Below are 19,251 nucleotides of genomic sequence, written 5' to 3' on the forward strand. Positions count from 1 at the left end.
CAGAAGCATGCATATGTATAAATATAGCCAGATATTAAACTCCTTGGAAGCTCTCAAACAGGTGAACTCCATAAGTCTTTTTTTCATTACTATAGTCCCATGGGAATTAGCAAGGGTATTTTATAGTGGTGGTGTATCCACATGCCTCTAGAAAGGGGTGTATCTGCTCTCTAGGCTGTGAAACCGAATGAACAGGTAGAAAATTAACATTTATCTTGGTTTTAATATAAACTAGCATTACAGTTCATTAAAGGGCTTGAACTTCTGGCTGTAGAGTTTTCAGCATTTACTATATGCTCAAGGATTGAAAAGCTGTTTATTATTGTTATTCGTATCAAAGCAATGCTTACTGACTGGCCTAACTATGCAAACGCTTAGCAGGAGAGAGTTTCTACCTGCAAATCTTACAATATAAACTAAACAAGAGTGGGAGCAGAATGGAAAGGGAAAGCAAATGGACAAAGTGCTAGAACTGGAGCTCTCTGGTTGCCAATCAAGATCTGCGTGTTCTGGCCCCACTGAATCTGTTATAATGTGATACTTCCTAGCAGAAGTTTCCCAAACACGCAACTGTAGATCTGGAAAGAGCAGCGAATGCTTCTAAATAAGGACCCTGATCGCCTGTAGGTCTTCGAAGTCTCTTTTAAGTGATGTCAAGGAGATGAGCTTGCTCCTATTGAGTTTGGTAGGACAAAACTGTGTTGCATGTACTTTCGGATTACCTAGGGGTCAGGAAATATGGTAATCATAGTTAGGGTAGTGGGGCTGAATTAAGCTGGCTAACCTGCCTGATGAAGATGTGCAGTGCAGTAACAGAAGGGTGTGGCAGCAACAGAGCCTTCCAGCCGAAATAATTCTGTCTTTGCTAAATCCTCTTCCCCAATTAAAGACGCTCACGACACGCTATCTCACCCCCGCCCTCCGATTTCGCTTTTATCAAGAGCTACTTTACCACTGCAGATGCGTTTTGAGATGCCTTCAAATCATTTCAGTCCAACTCCTCTTTACGCCGACGTCGACCCCGGCGAGGGACACGAGCGCGCTCCGCCAACGCGCCGAGAGCCCCCGGCCGGCGGAGGGATGGCGGATTCCTTACCCTTCCCGCAGCCCGGCCTTAAACCCTTCACGGCGGGTTTGCTGGTCCCGGCACCCCCGGGTGACCCCTCTCCGCTCCCCGCGGAGGAGCCGCCGCTGCCCGCGGAGGGACCGCGCTGCGCGGCCCCGGCAGCCCCCGGCCGGCGGGCGGGCGCTGTCCGCGGTGCTGAGCGCTCCCCGGCCCCGCCGCTCGCCTCCTGCTGCCGGGCGGGGGAAGCCGCCGGGTCTTCCGTGGCTTCAGGGAGGGAACCTGCCCAGGGTGGCTTGGGTCCGGAGGAGAGGTTTCTCCCCGTGAGAAAATGGGAGGGTTTGTGCCAGCGCCGGCGTCCGGCCGAGCGGGCAGCGGCGGGTACGTTGTCGGGTGTGGGTCGTGGATGAAGAAAAGGCTCGGCCTTCAGCAGGCACATGGCGGAGAAAGACGATGTGAGGTCCCACAGCAGCCCACCTGGCATGACTAGGATTGCATTGGGAGCAGACTTCTCTCTGAACATTAGCAGTTGTACATAAAGGTATCCTAGGCATCTGTTGGTATTTGGTTTTGCAGCATCACCGGTGCTCAGGGCACTCTTGCAGAAAGAGACGATAGCCCTTGTCTGAAAATGTCGTGCCTTGAGGCCTCATTGACCGAGCTGGTGCTCTGGAGGGTTGCATTGTGTCTTTCCGCTCGGATTCATGTGTCTGACTGTTCAACAATAACATACAGAAATTTAGCTAGAACATTAGAAAATTTGTCTCTAGCAATAGGTAACAAGACAGAGATAAAGCTCAAACCGCAGGTTTCACACTAATTATATCCAGATGGAGGCAAGGTTTGGCTCATGAAGAAGTTTCGAGACAGTAACACAATCCCATCACAGAAACAGTGCTCACTGTCCCCCAGAGCCCACAAAAGCTAGAAACATACTCAAAACTCCTATTCACAGGAAGAGATTTCTGGAGATGTATTCTGAGCAGCAGGATTTCAGCATCTTCCATCAGAAAGAAAATATTTCTTCCTTAATTGTTTTTTTTGAAACAGATTTATGGTAAATACTGTATTCATTGAGTTTCGTTAATCCAGCCTCCTCAAATAACTTTCACATAGTTGTTCTCAGCAGTGAACACACATCTTAGAATTTCAAGATGTACCGTAGAAAAGTTTCTACTGCCTGATTAGATGGCTGTTTCTTTTTTTATGTATACATCTTAGACCTTGCTTCTGTGAAAGTCCGTGCATACAGTACAAGGCATTTCCCTGGAAGAGCTTTGCCACTAAGTCAGACTACCACAATCCTGGATAGAAACTTCAGGAGCAAAAACTGGAAATTAAATACAGACTAATGTATGAACTGGAAGTAGGGCTTATACAATGGGCACTTTCCTTTTGCAATAGATAAATTTCATGCTTAAAAGTTTAAATCAATTCCTCTGGATTTTTCCCCACTCGGCTCTTCTAATGAAAAAGAAAATTTATTCTGAACACAAATGGCCTATATGAAGACTGAAGGCAGTGTCAGTATCATCTATGGAGATCATCTTCTCACAAAACACCATTTAAACTGTGTGTGACAAGGGATCTGATTTCATCAAGTAAAGACAATAAGAGAATTGGCAAGTGGGACAGAAGCAAACACACCAAGTTTCTGAAGATCTTAGACTTAATAAAGGGCAACTAATTCATGTATCTCACACTACTTTCCCTATGACCATATTAGAACTATGCCAATGGAAGAAAGTATTAAAGATGCATGTGAACATGTTTAAGTGGGAGAAAATATCAATTCTCTTGGTAAATAATAATAATGACAGTAAGAATATCTAAGAAGACACAATGCACTAAAAAATAATAAGCATAATCCTTTTCATTAAAAATGTTTCACTCCATGGGGCCAGTAATCCAAGCCTGTTTCCATAAGTCTCTGTTGTTTTAACAGCTGTGGCCATGGTGTAAAGTTTCCCATTTGGAGCCTGAGCAGAATTAAAGTCCCCCTCAACACCTGATGAAATGGGTTCTTATTTACTAATTCATCTTGGTAATCAGCTGATCTTGAGGATGTTTGCAATGCTGTGTCCAGAGAAGTATAGAGATTATCTTGGAGCAGGCACTCAGGATGCCTTGGATTGCCTATTTATCCCTCCTTAGCTCTTTATGGAAACAGACACTTTATGGTCCTGCCTACTTCTGATTTCCATTTAGGATTTGGTTTATGAAATTGTTTAGAGGCCTCAAAGAGATTAGGACCATCTAGTGGTAGGCACATTTTAAAGGTTTAAATTAAAGAGACCAGGCAGGAAAAGAGGGAAAGGAAGAAAGATCAGGGCTAGTGAGAGGGAATGACTGCAAACAGTGAATTGGAGTTCACCGTGGTGGCTGTTAAATTTTTGGTCACAATTTTGCCTCACCTTCATTGAAGCAAGAGTATATACTGATACCCCCTTCTATGTAGGTTTAGATGAGTATTAGTATTCCCTTTTCAGAGGAAGAACAGCAAGAAACTCACTGACCCATGACTAACAATGCTCCTAGGATCAGGCAGAAATTCTGGTAGGGACAAGAACTGGTCTCCTGTTATTAACTTCAGGCTAAGCCATGAGGACATCCTTCCATGTTTCTGTACACACACCATTTTGTCCTTCAATTGCTCCTCTCTCTGACAGCATTTCTGCAGCCAGGGTGAGGACTTCTTTCATTTGATCTTTCATATGGTTATCTTCAACTTTTTCCCAGGTGTGGTCTCAGTAACCTTCCTTGCCTCCCTCTGTGTTCTGGCTGGCTTCCTTCCCAATGTCCAGTCTGACCCCTGAAACCACAGCTCCCAACTTGCCAACTTGAAGCTTGCCAGCATGAGTTTCTTTCTACCCCCCTGTCTTTTCTGTGCACTAAAAGAAGACAAACAAAATTGCGGAAGGGAATTGAAAAGGATAAGAACTCCATGAGGTTTCCTTTGCAAAATTTTCTCTGGATTGATCCCTGGGCAGCCAGGCTAATAGAAAGAGAGTCACTGAATACATAAGGGATACCCACCTTAGAAATGATTCAAATTCATGTTAGCATTCGTTTTCTTTTCTTTTGTGGACAGAATTGAAATATCATTTTCCCTCTGGTTTTCCTTCAATCTCACAGTCTGTTTTTCATGTGCTGCTGGCTTGTAAGAAGAGGTTTCTACCAGGCAGATATACCCTGTTCTCTGACTTTGTGCACCAGGCTCGTGTGGATTAGGCTGTTTTATTTGTCCTCTGCTACATCTGGTTTCTTGGCTGGCTGCTTCAGCTGAAAGATAGAAAAAACATTTCATTCACCCAGGCTGTGGCAACTCAGCAGATGAGGCCTGTGATCCAGTCCTCTTGCATTGGCCATAACACCACGTGTCAGGTAAAGGCTTGTATTCTGGGCGAATCCTTACCGGTGTGATGTGTTCATCGTTGCTTACAGCAGGGGCATCAAACAGAAGAATGGGCTGCAGATAGCTGAAGAGAAAAAGGCTCTGGGAATTTATTACTTTGGTTTTTTACAGGGAGAATAAGAAAGAAAAGGCAGCACCTCTTGGCAAACAGTTATATTAAGTGCAGTTTGCAAGAACTGCCTATGAAAAGAAGTTGAAAGGATTTTGATTGTTCATGTAGAAAGGAGACGAAGAAGAGCTAACGTGGTAAAAGAGAATTAAAAAGGATGTGGTTGCAGAAGGTAGCTTGGGAATGTCTGTTCTGCTGCTTCTAATGACAGGACTTGGGACTATTCATGTTAATAAAAAGTAGAAAATGAATACGCAAAATGCAATCATTTTTGTTCTATATATGACTGTGGAACTCACTCCGCTAGAAATGTTTAAGACTTAACATTCAAATTAGAACCAGTCACTCACACAGGTATGAAGAATAACATTAACAGTAACAACTATATAGAGAAGGATAATAAACACTGCACTTAAGTTTCTCAGCAATTATTAGAAGCAGCAAGGTGGGGAGTAAACTGCTTGTTAGAGAGTTCTTACATCTAAGTCAGAAACCTTTCATGTCGGCTTCTGCCAGCCAGCACTGTGGACCATAGCTATGGTCCGGCATCACAATTTATATTACAGCTGCTACATAGACAGCATCACATCAATGGATTTCAGTTTAGCTTCCTGGTAATTTTGTTAAACACTTGCCAGTGACTGTGACTTGATTCTGTTCAAGAGTTACTCTTTTGAAGTGTTTTTCTTTTCTCTAAAGAAATAAAATACTCTGAAGTTAATCAGGGACCTTGTGTGCTTTTCTACATGTCACAAGGTCAGGTATCTTGGGCTGATGACAGGGTTGCAAATGGAGACAAAGTGGTCAGAGGCTGCACTAATCCCTGGTATGAGGGATATGGAGGACCAGCAAATAAAGCAGGGCCTATGTTAAGTGGGTGGGCAAATGCTTTTGAAAAAATCCTCTAAATAGACTAATTCCTCTTTTTCCTACATGGACCTGGCTAACATTGTTTTGTGTTCACCCTGGGTGCTTTGGACCTGATCCTGGGAGTTTTGCCTTCCTGAGAGCCACAGGACCAGACACTCTGCCCATGTACCTGTGAAAATATTCCTTGGGTTCAGCCGAACAAAGTGAAATATCCCATGCTGCCCTCTGTCTTTGTTATTGCTTGCTCACCCTAAGTCCTATGTGTAGCTGCTGCTAAAGGAAAGTTTGAGGAAGTCTGCCTGCCACAGAAATACTTTCAGGATTGCCTTTAAAAAATCGTTCTGGAGATAGATTTATATTTTGTTTATTTGCTTTCCTACTAAATATTCCTGCCTCTCACACTCACACATGCTCCCTCTGCCTAAGCCCAGCATTCTTCAGTCTGAGCTCAGATGCCGCAGCGACGGGCACAACCACACTGCATGAAACGCTGCAAAACCTTTCCGCAACAAGTAACTTCAGGAGGGTGGTTTGTGTTCATTGCTCCAGTAGAATGAAATTCAGCATTTCAATGAAAACAGGCAAGCAGTGTCTCTGGGCAGCACACAGCTTCAGAACAGCTTTGGTGTAGTTGGCAAAAAAAAAAAAAAAAAAAGAAATGGGGCTATTGCTTATAAGCAGTTTTTGATTCAGGCTCACTGTATATATGGATGTGCGTACACGTGATTTTCAACTTGTCCTACTTAGTGACACAGCTACAGGTGGGATTCCCAACCCCTCCACCTTTTACAGAAATCAAATGAACATGTCTTAGTTTGTTCCCCTGCAGAAAGGAGGGAGTTTAGGCACACAGGAACCCCATGCATTTGAATTCTGGAAGTGTCAAAGGAAACAAAAAGTCGCTTCCCTCCCTGTTGGGGTCCAAGGTTTTGACCTGAGTCACAGGCAGAGACTGAAACAGGACTGTGATAACCCTGCATGGGAGTGGAGAGCCTCCGGCTTTTGCTCGGTCCCCAGCCCAGAAGCAGCCTCCGGTACCGAGGTGGGACAGGTGGAATTTGAAGGAGACAGAAAGAATAATGTCTCAAAATATTTATTTTACTTGAATGCTTAGACAAGACCCCTTCACACCTCAGGGCACATCCTTATTTGGCAATATTCAGAAATAATTAATAATAATAATAATAATAATAATAATAATAATAAAAAGGTCTAGCTCTCCACATGTGTACTGAAGGCTGCAAAGCTGTAAAGTAAGGATTTCTGCTTTAGTGTGGGCAATTTAGCTTGACACTGGCTTAAATTGCCTTCAGTGAGGAGCAAAGAGCTTACACTGACCATGGCTCCAGCCCTGGGACTGCAGGTCAGGCCAGCAACCAGGGAAAAAGGGCATCATGGTGCCTGAGTGAGGGGCAGAAGCCCCCCTACCATCTCCGGTTAAAAAAATAGAATAGCAGAGAAATCCTCTTTTTAGATGAAGGCACCTGAGACAGCTCTGGCAGGATGCATTCGTGCTGGTGTTCCCCACGGGTCACGGTGCGGCAGCAGATTTGGGCAATGAGGTGGCCCCATCTCAACAGCAGAGAGGTCCCTGTGGGAGAGGGCAAATTCATCACGCGGGACGGCCCCACGCAGGGCAGGAGAGCCCGGGGAAGGTGGGAGCAGTGGCGATCGCCTCCTCGGCAAAGGCGAGCCAGGCCTGGGCTCCTCTCTTTGTCCAGGGCTGCGGGTGATGCTGTGCAGTCCATGCAGGCAAGGCAGAAACCGAAAACTATCCTCACCCCAGGGTCTCCCTGGCGGATCTGTTTTGCCACACTCAGCTCTTTTCTTTTTAACACTGCTTCCCCTCCCCTCCCCTTGAAGTTTTTCAGTCTTGACCAGCAGTTTCAATATCACCTCTTCAAATGTCACCTGCCATCCCCTCCTTCACTGGGGTTGCCCCTTCCCCAGATCATTTCTACACACTTTAAAAAAAAAAGAAAAAAGAAAAAACAGCCAAAATCACCATCGTCACCACATCCTTCCCTCTTAATCTTGAGCAGTGCATCTGCCCTGGCTGGGACGGGCTCACGGCCAAAGCCCAGTGGAGGCCGCACGGGGGACCCGTGGCCGGGGGGAAGCCGCGGGGCAGGCAGGGGCCACAGTGCCGCAGGTGGCTTGGCCTGGGGGGGGGTCCACAGTCTGACACCTGCCTGTGGCCATGGAGGAACCAGGGCCTTGGGGGGGGGCTCCTGAAAAACCCACAGAACCTGGGGGTTCTGCCCCGTGCCGTCTTCCCAGCAAAGGACTGTCTGGGCTCGGCTGCCAAACACGATGGAAGCAAGAGCTGTTTAGAAAATACTTATAAATATCCATATTTATGCATACAAGCAGATATGTATATTCATATATAGATGTATGTATATTTATATGTGCTTATATAGATATAGATAGATACGCACACATGTACGTGCATCTGTAAGAGCCTGCCAGGCCCGGCACCCGGTGCAGGCAGGAGAAGGGGCGGTGGACCCCAGCGGTGGCACCCTGGCAAGCCAGGCACCCGGCTCGCCTCCCCACGGAGGGCCACGCCGCACCGGCCACGGGCCCGGCCACGGGCACGGGTGCGGGATTGGGCCCGCGGGGCCAGGGAGCGCTGCAAGGGTTGGGTGGGAGCCGGGGAGGGGACCGGGAATGCCCCAAACTGCCCCAGGAAGAAGAGATCCCGCTCCACGAAAGGGACCTGACAACCCCCCGCTTCAAAATTAAAAATAAAATTTAAAAAGAAAAATTAAAAATTGGGAGGGTTACGTAGGGGTAGGTAGGAGTATCTTTTTTCTTTTGGCAGCGCACGTATGAGATGAAGGTAATTTGGGTGCTACGAATACAAGACGAAAATACACCTAATTCCATCATCATATAGATATAATATATTTCACTCTCACCACATAAATACAAAACATCCAAATATCCAAAACATTCAGAACAAAAGTTAGTAGCAAGGGCTCAGCGCTCGATTCATTCATTATTTTTTTCGACTAGTTGTCTAGAAACTTCAGACGTAAATAATTTACAATAAAATTACTATTTTCTTTATGTCCAGCTCCTTCTGTCCAGTTCTGGTCTATAATTAATTCTATATACTACAGCAACCATTCCACTTTTTGTAAATTTTTTTTTTTTGGTTACAGTTTGGTGGCACGTATTTATACAGTTTGTAAACGCCATGTGTTAAAGTTTAAAGAAAGAAAAGAAACTTAAAACCAAAGTAAAGAATTTTTTTTTTTTTTCCAAAGAACTAGCTAAGTACAGTATCCCTTTTCTGGCAAATTCAAGTACCGAAATTGAACAGGAAATATTCGATCTGGAATACTAAAAGATGAAATACATATGTTTGTGGAGAAAATAGCAGGAAGAATTATGAAGGGGAAAAAAAAAAGGTTGTTACATAGATGTATTTCAAAGTACAAAAATAACAATAAAAGATACGCTTTTTATATTTTACGTTCGTTTTAAATGAAGTGTGAGCGATATACGAGAGGGTTATTTTAGGAGGAAGGAAGGCTAAAGGTTTTTTTTGATTTAGATGCGCGTTGAAATTATTTGGAAAAATCAAAGAGAAAAAAATAATAAAAAAAAGAAAAGAAAAATTACCATCGCAACAGATCTGGATGCAAATCGAGTCGCGACTTCCATTATTTATCTGCAGATTTGCTTTTGCAGATAAGGTCCGCAGGACTGGCCCGTGGGAACGCAAGGAAGGGAAAAAAAAAAAAAAAAAAAAGGGGCGTTGTGTTATCTCGAAGGGAGAGACAGTTTTACTCAAAATCTCTGCAGCCACTGGTTTCTGTCTCCCCGCTTCGTGCGTGTATTTTCAAGGCAGTCCGTTCCGGCCCTTCCCACATTCAAGATTTCTGGTGAAAAAATAAAAGTTGCTGGACGTTTTCCTGGCTGGTATTAAGGGCAAACGGCAAGGACGCTACCCGGGGAGCGCAGTGCAGTGAGAGGGGGAGAAACGGGGGCCGCAGGTGGAGCCCCCAAACCTTCGTGCTTAGGAGTCACTGGAGTGGGGGGGTGAGGGGGGGACACGGGGACCGCCCGGGCATCACCTGGCAGCTCCATCTTCCTCTCTCCGAAATCCTTCTCCCTCGCTTGACATTGGCCACAGCCGCTCCGAAAAAGCCCGGCCAAACCGCACCCCGTCCGCTCTCCCTCTCCGGCCCTTTCCTGACGGTGTCAAAGCAAACGAACAGACAGACAAACACCCCCCCCCCCCAACCACCCCCCCCACTACCACCCCCACCCCCCACCCCCACCCCGCGAACCGACAAGACGGACCCCCGGGCCGGCGGGGCAGGGATGAGCGGCGGGGGGGGGGGGGACGGGACGGGACAGGGGGCTGCCCCGCTCCCGGCCGGGCTCCGGGGAGGTGGCCCCGGCCGCCGGTTCCCCCGCTCCGCCCCGGTCCCCGCTCCGCTCCGCCCCGGCCCGCGGAGGGAACCGCGGCCGCGGAGCTCGGAGGCGGCGGCGGCGGCGGCGAGGGAGGGGGGCTACCGGCAAGACCCGCCGCGCCGCCCGTCCCATAAATACCGCCACAAATAGAGACTATAAATATAAATACGGGGAAGTTACTTAGAGTCAGTCCAGTGCTTTTTTCTCAGCGCTTTCTTTATTGTTGGTCCGGGAGTAGGGCTCGAAGGCGGACGAGCTCAGGTAGCGGGCCGACAGTTCTTGCAAGTTGCCCGCCAGCGAACCGGCCACGGCCAGGGGAGCGGACGAAAGCCTCCCGGCCACCGAACCCAGCAGGGCGGGCACCGGCAGCCCGAAGAGCCCGTGCCCGGCGGCGGCCGCTCCGTGCAGCGTCGCCGGCGGGGGGGGACCCGCCGCGCTACCGGCGGCCGGCGGGTGCGGGGAGCCGCCGCTGGGAGCCGCCGCCGCCGCCGCTGCCGCTGCTGCGGGGCCGCTGCCCGCCGCCAGGCCGGGTCCCCGCAGCGCCGAGCCCAGAGCTCCGGTAGCGCAGGGAGGCAGGAGACCCGGCAGCCCCGGTGGGGAGAGGAGCCGGCCTTGTTCCAGCAACCGGAGGACGCTGCAGGTGGCGGCCGTCTCGGATACCACCGACCGCAGCTCGGAGTCTTTGCCCTGGTCCTTTTTCTGCTTGGTGCGACGGTTCTGGAACCAGACTTTGACCTGCAGGGCCGGGGAGAGAGGCAGGGTCAGCGGGCAAAAGCCCCGCCAGGTGCCCCGGCACCCCCGGCGCGGCTCCGCGGGGCAGAGTTTTTTGGGGGGGGGAAGGCTCCGGCAGGCACTTGCTAACGGGGAGCATCCTAAAAACCTCCCCCGACCGGGCTGCTCCCCGTTTCGGGGTGCGCCCGGTGGGGGGGGGGGGGGAGCAGAGAGGGGATCCGGGAGCCCTTAGCTCTTGCTATGGCTCTCTATCTTGAACCTGTAAATTCAGCCGAATTTACCGTCCGCCAGTCGTTCCCTGGGAGCCGGATCCAGCCCGGCGGCTTTATTCTAAGGCAGCTCAGCCGCTGCCCCTGGCCGGACCCCCAGGACCCCGCTCCGCGGCCCCCTCGCCCCCGGCCCCGCCGGCCGGGACCCCGCACGCTGCCACCGCCGCTGCTGCCTGGCCCGGGTGTAATCACAGCCCTGCTCTTCTTTCCCAATCTCCCGGCCTGGACCTTGTCTCTCCCATACCCACCCATTTTAAGCAATATTTAACTTTAAGAAGGGATCCTAGAAGCCCCTCAAAAAAAACCCCAAACCCAAAACAAACAAAAAAACAGTAAAACCCCGCCAATAAACCAAAACCCCAAAACAGAACAAAAAACACCCGTGGCAGTTTCCGTAACCTACGGGCTATTGAACTTGTCATTCCTATCCGGCAGGGGAAAGAAAAAAGCTAATTAGCTTGTCAGGGGAATTTATTGTCGTATGATATTTTGCAGAAATATGAAACCGGCTTTTAGAAGTTTGGTCTTTTTAGATGCTTCCCCGCACTCTGGCATAGTTTGAACCCGCCTGACCGCCCCCGGCCGCTCTGCTCGGCAGGATGGAGGGGGCGATTTGCCCCCCTCGGAAATACAAGGACTCAAAATACGGCCCAAACTTCAGTCCCGTCCCCGGATCTCTCGCACCCGGGAAAGACCGCTCAGACCAAACCTCTCTAACCCCGCACCCCCCAGGGGAAGGTGCCATCCTCCCCCCACCCCAACCCCCGGTTTTAGCAGCTGTTTTCTCCTTGCTGCGGGCTAGGGGTTGCTCGGCCTTTCCTCGCTTCTCCCCGGCCGCAGCAGCGCAACCTCCGCGCCCGGGGGGCAGCCGGCACCGCAGAACCGGCGGCACCGAGCCCCGGTGGCGATGGGGAGCCGCTTCCCGACCCGGAGAAACCCGGGGAAGCGTTTGGCTTCTCCGCCAAGCTCCCGCCGACCCCTCGGGCCGGGCCGCCTCGCCGTGGACAGAACCCACGCGGCCGCGGGAAAGCCCGCGGGGCCTGCGTGTGGGGACGCGCAAGGCCGTGGGACCCCCCCCCTTCTCCAGCAGCCCCCCTCCGGCGCTCCCCCTTCCCCAACCGCACATGGTTATAGGTCCCTGGCTGGGCAGCGCTCCCCGCCCCCCCCGCCCGGACACGCGTGGGCACCTCGCGGGCCACCTCTGCCTTCCCCAGCGGGCCCACGCCCCTGCCCGACAGCTCCCGGGGCCTGCGCGGGGGCGCGCAAGAGGCGCGCAAGATGCGCGCAGGGCCGCGGAGCCCTGCTCCCCCCCCCCCCCCTCCTTCGCCGTGCCCAGCGCGCAGAGGGAGATGCCCGGGCCGGGAGAGGGGGGGATCCGCGGAGGGAGCCCGGGGGAAAGACGGGGCTGGGGGGGGTCTCCGTCCCTCGGGGGCTACCTGAGTCTCGGAGAGATTGAGCTGGCGGGCGAGCTCGGTGCGCTCCCGCCCCACGACGTACTGGCAGCGCTGGAACTCCATCTCCAGGCGGTAGAGCTGCTCGGCCGTGAAGGAGGTGCGGGTCCGCTTGGGACGGTCCAGATCAAGCCCCTTAGGCAGAATAATCTCTCTGATTGAACCTTTGGCATCTGGCAAAGAAAGGCGCAGTCAGCTTTACACCCAGGCAACCCTCCGCTTTTTTGGTTTTTTTTTTGTTTGTTTGTTTTTTTCTTTTTTGTTGTTGTTTTGGTTTTCTTTCCGAGGGAAAGAGCCGCCGTCAGCGCCTTCAAGACCGAGACCCGAGTGGGGATGGAGCAGGGTCCCTGAGGTTGAGGCACTGCACCTGGCCACTGCACCCAAGGAAGGGGCAAAAAAACCAAAACAAACCAACCCAGCAAAGAAGGAAGGAGGGGGCGATGGGGGCCCAAGGCTCTGGAAATAATCCCCTCAGCCCATTTAAAAATTGGCTTGAATATATCGCACTGACAGTACGACACTGCGGCATCCAGCACGGCTCCTCTGGGAAGCTGGGGAGAGATCCTCCAGGCCGGGCTTTGTGCCTGGAGTGCAGGGCTACTCTTTGTTCCCGCTGGGCTTCGGGTTAGGGCTTGCTGAAAGCCGCCACACACCCCCAGCCACCCCCCAAAAAAATAAAACCTCCTTATTATTATTATTATTTTTTTAAGAACAAGTTTCCCATGCGAAAAAAAAAAAAAAAAAGGAAAAAAGCAGGCAGGAGCTTTCACGGCATAGGCAGCACTGGCTGACTGCCCACCGTGAATCTGGGGACACCTCCAGCCCACCCAGCATCCCGGGGAAAAAGCATCGTCGCCGCCACTGCTGTAGGGTTTTGGCAAAGAGGAGAAGAAGGAGGGGGAAAAAAAACCCCCAACAACCCAAACCAAGGCACCAAACAGCCCGCAGAAACCTCACTTTTCTGGTAGCCCCGACCGAAAGAAAGCGGGACAAATCTTATTAACACGACTGTCAAGCTAGAGCCAGATTCATGTTACATTAAAGCCTTCCCAACTTTGCTTTCCGTAATTTTACCTCCTCGGTACGTGTTAAATCAGAGACAACCACATCATTTTAATCTGACCTGTCTCTGGGTCAATCGGTCGCGCAAGGATTAATTATTGTTTACAAGGCCTGCTTCGCACTAATTTTGTTCCGATTCTGTTCTCTCCTTCCTCCTCCAAAACGCACCTTAATAAAACTGATTTTTTTTCAGTTTGTTTGGGGCTTGGGGAGTTTGGTGTTTGGTTTTTGGTTGGTTTTGTTGTTTGGTTTTGGTTGTTTTTTTTTTTTTTTAAGGGACTAGGAATAGAATGATTTAATTAGTTTAGCCCGGGAGTGAGACGAGGGTTGAGGAAAATAAAAGGTATAACTGTTAAAAAATTATTTTTAAAGCCCTTCGTCATTCTTCCGTTGATTTTAAGGCTGAGGGTTATTTAAAAATATCCCTCTCCGCTGGGATGCTGGGCGCGGGGAGAGGGGGGACAGCGGGAACCCCTGCCCTCCCGAGAGGACCTTCCTGCCCGCTCCCACAGCCATTGTACGCGGCCGCGGCTGCAGGCGGGCGGGATGCGCGGGCGCGGAAGAAGCGCGCCCGGCCGGGGGGAGGGGGGGTCAGAGCCGCAGCCCCTCCGAGGGAGCGCTTGGTCCCGGCGGGCTCCCTGCGGGGACGGGCACCCCGGGAAAGCAGAAAAGAAAAAAGAAAGAAGAAGAAGAAAAAAGAAGGAAAAAAAAAAGAAAAAAGAAAAAAAGGAAAAAAAAAGAAAGGAAAAAAAAAAAGAAAAAGCAGGGCTGGCCCGGTGCAGGGCAAAGCCGGGGAGGAACCACGGCGGCTTAACTTTCCCCCGAGCGGCTGGCGAAAATTCCCCGAAAGAAAGCCGGGCTGGAGCGGGGCTGCAGGGCACAGCCCGGCCGGGGTGTGGGATCTCTCCCCCGGAGCCGTGGGAAGGTCTTTCGAGCCAGGGACGGACCAAAGGGAAAGCAACGAAATAAAACCCATCTCCCGGGCGTGAAGAGAGCTCACCTTCCCCCACCCTCGCGAAATACCTCAAACTCATACCTCTAACTAGGATCCTCCTGCAATAGTCCGGATCAGCCGAACTAGATTTACTTTTATTACAATCTTCCGTAGCTGCAGAGGCAGAAAAAGTCCCTTGCTGATCCTTCAAAAAAGAAGTAGAAATATTTCCTTCAGACCCTTTGCTTTCCTTGCCCTCTTTATGTCCGTTCTTCGAGACCCGGTTAGCTTCAGTCTCTGAACTGCATCTAACGTCCATTTTGTCTTGTTTCCCAAACATGTAGTGCAATAAAAACAAAACAAAACAAAACAAAAAAAAAAACCACCAACAAAAAAAAATATAGAAGAGTAGAAGAAGAAGAAGAAGACGAAGTCTATGCTGGATATTGCACGGCTTAGGGTCAGATCGGTGGGGATCTGTAAAGCACCTTGAGTAAGGAAGATCGGGTTTTATCCCACTGGAAAAGCAGCGGCTTCCTCAGTCCCAGCGTCCTAATGTGACTGTCCAGCTTCCCAGAGCGCCCAGTGATCAGGTACTCAACAGTACAACTCTAAAATGATTTAATGTCTGCCTTATTACAGAGACATGTAGTTGTTAGACACACAGAGGGACGCGCACTCGCTGTTTCAATTGATTACGGGTAATTTTGCAGCCTCCACATTTAGGTTACCTCATGAATACACTAAATTGTTTGGATAATATATCAGATCGTAATGGATGGTTTGTGTGCTTGTCCCCAATCAAGTAGAGTTTAGCCAGTGAATAAACTGAAATGATTGGTCTTGCTTTCAGGAAACACACAATCAAAAGACTGAGACTTCCAGAAAAAAAAAAAAAAAAAAAAAAAGAGAGAGGGGAAAAAAAGGGGGGGGGGGAGGGAAAAAAAAAAAACTTTTGACAAGATTCACCCTGAATTGTTAGCACCATTAGCAGCCATTATTAACTTTCTTCAGTATGCCTTTGACCTCCCGATTATATAGTGGCTTTCTCCAAAGCACGCCAAATAAATCTGAATAAAGCTGCTAGGAAGGGCTGGAAAAATGCAGTTGTAGTGGGGGTGAAAAAAAAAAAAGCCCCCTGAATTCTAAACAAACAAACAGATCCCCAGCACGCACACACACAAAAAGTTCTTCCTTCAAGCAGATCTCTCCAAGGAAGCAGGTTATCTTGGCCAGCAGAAATCCTCCTTAACACATCTCCCCACAGACAGCCATCTTAAACTCCTACCTCTCCTTATTTCAGTCCCGATACTTGCTTTTTGTGCTTCTCCCTCTGTGTGTGTGTGTATGTGTGCGTGCATGTGTGTGTGCTAATTCTGCACCTTCGCAAACACTGAACCTATTCGCGGAGCCTGCTCATTGGAAAAAAAAAAAAAAGGGAAAAAAAAAAGCCAGCTTTGTGTGCAGTGGATCCAGGAGGGGGGAGAAAGGGAGAGGGGGAGAAAGAGGGAGGGAGAGAGGAAGGGAGAGAGGGAGGGAGAGAGAGAGATAGCCCATGAAAAATCTCAACTGCGTGATCCACTAAAGGAGAAAAAAGTTTTACTCTAGCTATTTCATTGTCTCTGCTACAATATCTTTGAGAACCGCAACAGCCAGTAATCCAATAAGACCGTTGATTAGGCTACAATGATTCAATTCAAGCAAATGGCCTTGTGCAAAGAGCATGCTCCAGTCCTTCTTGTCACCTTGCAGGGCAGAAGCCCTCTTCATGCTGCTCTCCTTATTCATTCCTTTATGGGAAATGTAGAGCAAAAGGAGTGAAAGATGGCAATTATCTAATTGGACTATTAACAAACAATTCTCTGAGTGTGGCTGTCTGGCAGTGGTTCTTGGGCGAGGTGAAAGGCCACATGTTGCACTGGCCCCATTCACAAAGAGTTTAGGGGCCTGAGAGGGAGAGAAAGAATTTTCCCTGAGAATTTTTCACACAAACGCCGGAGTATCCGTCGGGCGTGCTCCTCTCCGCCTCGGCCTCGGCCTGCTTGGGCCGCTGCCTGGGAATTTTACCCACCTGAAGCAGGCTGGAGGAGCCGCGCGCTTTACTGCAGGCGATACCGGCGGGTAAAAGCAGAACGCGGTGCCCTTGCCAGGGCTGCTCAGCCCCACGGGTCTCATCCTGCTCCCGCCGAAGGAATAACAGCCCTCTTCCCCACGGGACCCAGCCTTTGTCCGAGGAGGTGGAATGGAGTGAAGGATCCAGTGCTGGGGCCTAAGCATCATAAATAGGAAATTCAGGGGAGACAAGAAAAGAAGGGGGGGGGGAGAAGAGAAGGAAAGGGAAAAGAAAAGAAGAGAAAGGAAGGGAAAATAAGAGAAAGAAGAAAAGGAAAGGGAAAGAAAGGAAAGGGAAGAAGAAAATGAAAGGAAAGGGAAGGGGGGAAGAAAAGGAAAGGAAAAGAAAGAAAACAGAAAAAGAAAAGAAAAGGAAAGGAAAGGAAAGGGAAGGGGGAAGAAAAGGAAAGGAAAAGAAAGAAAAGAGAAAAAGAAAAGAAAAGAGGAAAAGAAAAGAAAGGAAAAGAAAGGAAAAGAAAAGATAAGAAAAAGAAAAAGAAAAGAAAAAGAAAAGAAAAGGAAAAGAGAAGAAAAAAGAAAAAAGAAGAAAAGGAAAGTGGAAAGGAAAGGAAAAAGAAGAAGAAGAAAAAGAAGAAGAAAAAGAAGAAGAAAAAGAAGAAGAAAAAGAAAAAGAGAAGACAGCAGTTTATAGATACATTTCAATGGGTTGTCTTTAGTGGAGGTCTTAAATCTTGGTCATTTTTTGACAAATCACAGAATAATTTATTTTTATTACCACTGCCTGCAAAATCAGATTGAGATTGAGGAAGTGCCCCTAAGATTTTCATCAAGCCCCATCATTTCAACTATATTTATACGTACAACCGGACGTAGAATGTCCTTATTATGGACCAGGTTTTATTTTTCCTTACAGCCAAGGCATCTCAGCAATCTCTGGTGGTCTGTTGTTATTAGTTACTACTTGTATGGCAGTCATACCCAGGGGCCCCAAATAAATCACAGCCCCATTGTGCAAGGCTTCATGCAGATACATAGAGAGAGGATGGAATGAGTTCATTTCCTCCACGAATTCGCAATGCTCTGCAAAGGCCTGTTGTGTGAAGGGATGCTTGTGAAACAGTACATTTAAGAGAAATTGGGTCCTTTCAGGGGAGGTGCAACAAGTGGATGCTGATTAGTGAGAACATTTTTCATGTAGCTGAACTATAGGTTTGTGTTTAGCAGGTAAGCTTTGCTGTGTGATATACATACACGTATACATGTGTATGTATGCATAGCAAGGTAGTATCAACAGTCCTGGCTGGACATGTTTGTTTAATGCTAAATAAAACAAAGTTCTATTTCAAGCATTTTTTTACATAACAGATATTTTTTAGGCAGAATAGGCATAATGATTCCCATAAATGGTCTCTGTGAAATACAGGGAGCAATTATAATTAGATTTGCATAGGTGTGTGGGAGTATGTATGCCATTTCCCCCCATGTTTTCCATTATGCTAATGTCTAGGCATAGGCCATAAGAATAAACATGGAGCTATTGAACTCAATTACACTGTTTGAAGCAGAATATCTGGAGATTAAATATTGTATTTGTGTGATAATCTGGCTTCCCCCCCCCCCCCCCCCCCCAACAAGGACCTGATCCAAAGCTCAGTAAAGGCCAGGGAAATTTCATTCTACATGTGTAGTATCTTAACAAATCCATTGCAAACACCTTTTTGTCCATAGAATTCAGTGCTATAAAAAGGCTTTCCCCTATTAAATCCATTAAATTTGCTTTCACACATTATGAACGCAGTACTGTTGAAGATCTGGAAATTCAAATAATGAGTCTAATCCTGCAGCAAACCTGTAGTGAGCAGACAAGTCTATCCACACACAGCTCAGTTACTTTAATCAAGGTCCACTCATCTGCAACAAATAGCGAAGTCTAGAACAGCATCGGGAAATTCAAATTTTTACCATTTATAAAGTCAACATTTTCATTAGTCTAGCAGACACTAAACTTCCTTTCACCTATTCTCATTTCTTTTTTTCCCCAATAGACTTAAAATAAAGCATCTTTGAATATTATGTTCTTTCAGGACATAATATGTCCCCTTCTTACTGTCATAACTCCAGGCATCTCCTTAGCTTCAGCATGCTTACATCTATGCTCATGTGCCACTGGATAAACAGAGTAGGGCTTACCTCTTTTCCCTTCAAATACTGCTCAAAAAATGACTTAGCGCACTACATGGGTACTTCCTGGCTGTACTTTGCTATGTAGACTATCTTGTTGCTTTTCAAATACAGTTTTATTAGTTTCTATTAGCATGTAGAAGACTGAAAAATGTGTTTCTCATTGACTGCCACTACTTATACTATTCTTACCTCTATTTGATGGGCAGGAAAGATACCCATTGTTGCTACTACTTCCTAAACTCTTCTTTGTCAAAGAAATATTTCTGTCCTAAATTCTCTTCAAGGCTTGCATGCCAAGCTGGTTATCACAGTATGAGCATGGTGCTAAACTGCCATTGAGCTTCACTGCATATGCTTGAAGTTAAAAGATTCATCAAAAGGATCCTGTGTTTAACTAATTTAATTTACTATATAAGATGGATTCCTATCCAAATAATATTCCTTACAAGTACAAGCTTTTGTCCACTTGGAGAGTCAGCTCTTGCCCTCCTTTGCTCTTCCTGCATTGCAGAGTCATCCTAATAGACTTTGTCTTTGGTCTCAGCTGAAGAGCAAAGCAGAGCCAGCCCAGAGCTCGCAGACAGGTAGGTCAATCTAAAGATCTAACAACCTGCTCCGCCATCTGCGACAGGCACCCATCGCTGCCCAGCCGGGACAA

At 48.4% G+C, this 19,251-nt stretch overlaps 1 protein-coding gene across 1 annotated transcript; it reads right to left on the reverse strand.

Moving 5' to 3' along the window:
- Positions 1–9,910: 9,910 nt before the first annotated feature.
- On the reverse strand, positions 9,911–16,031 carry VAX1 (ventral anterior homeobox 1). The gene is made up of 3 exons (XM_069797071.1): positions 14,439–16,031; positions 12,326–12,513; positions 9,911–10,623 (listed from the first exon to the last, which is right to left on the reverse strand). Exons 1-3 carry the CDS (start codon positions 14,674–14,676, stop codon positions 10,075–10,077), a joined length of 975 nt encoding a protein of 324 aa, XP_069653172.1. The 5' UTR covers positions 14,677–16,031; the 3' UTR covers positions 9,911–10,074.
- Between the last annotated feature and the right edge of the window lie 3,220 nt (positions 16,032–19,251).

Source organism: Haliaeetus albicilla, chromosome 11 (genome assembly GCF_947461875.1).
Source record: "Haliaeetus albicilla chromosome 11, bHalAlb1.1, whole genome shotgun sequence".
Classification (NCBI taxonomy): Eukaryota; Metazoa; Chordata; class Aves; order Accipitriformes; family Accipitridae; genus Haliaeetus; species Haliaeetus albicilla.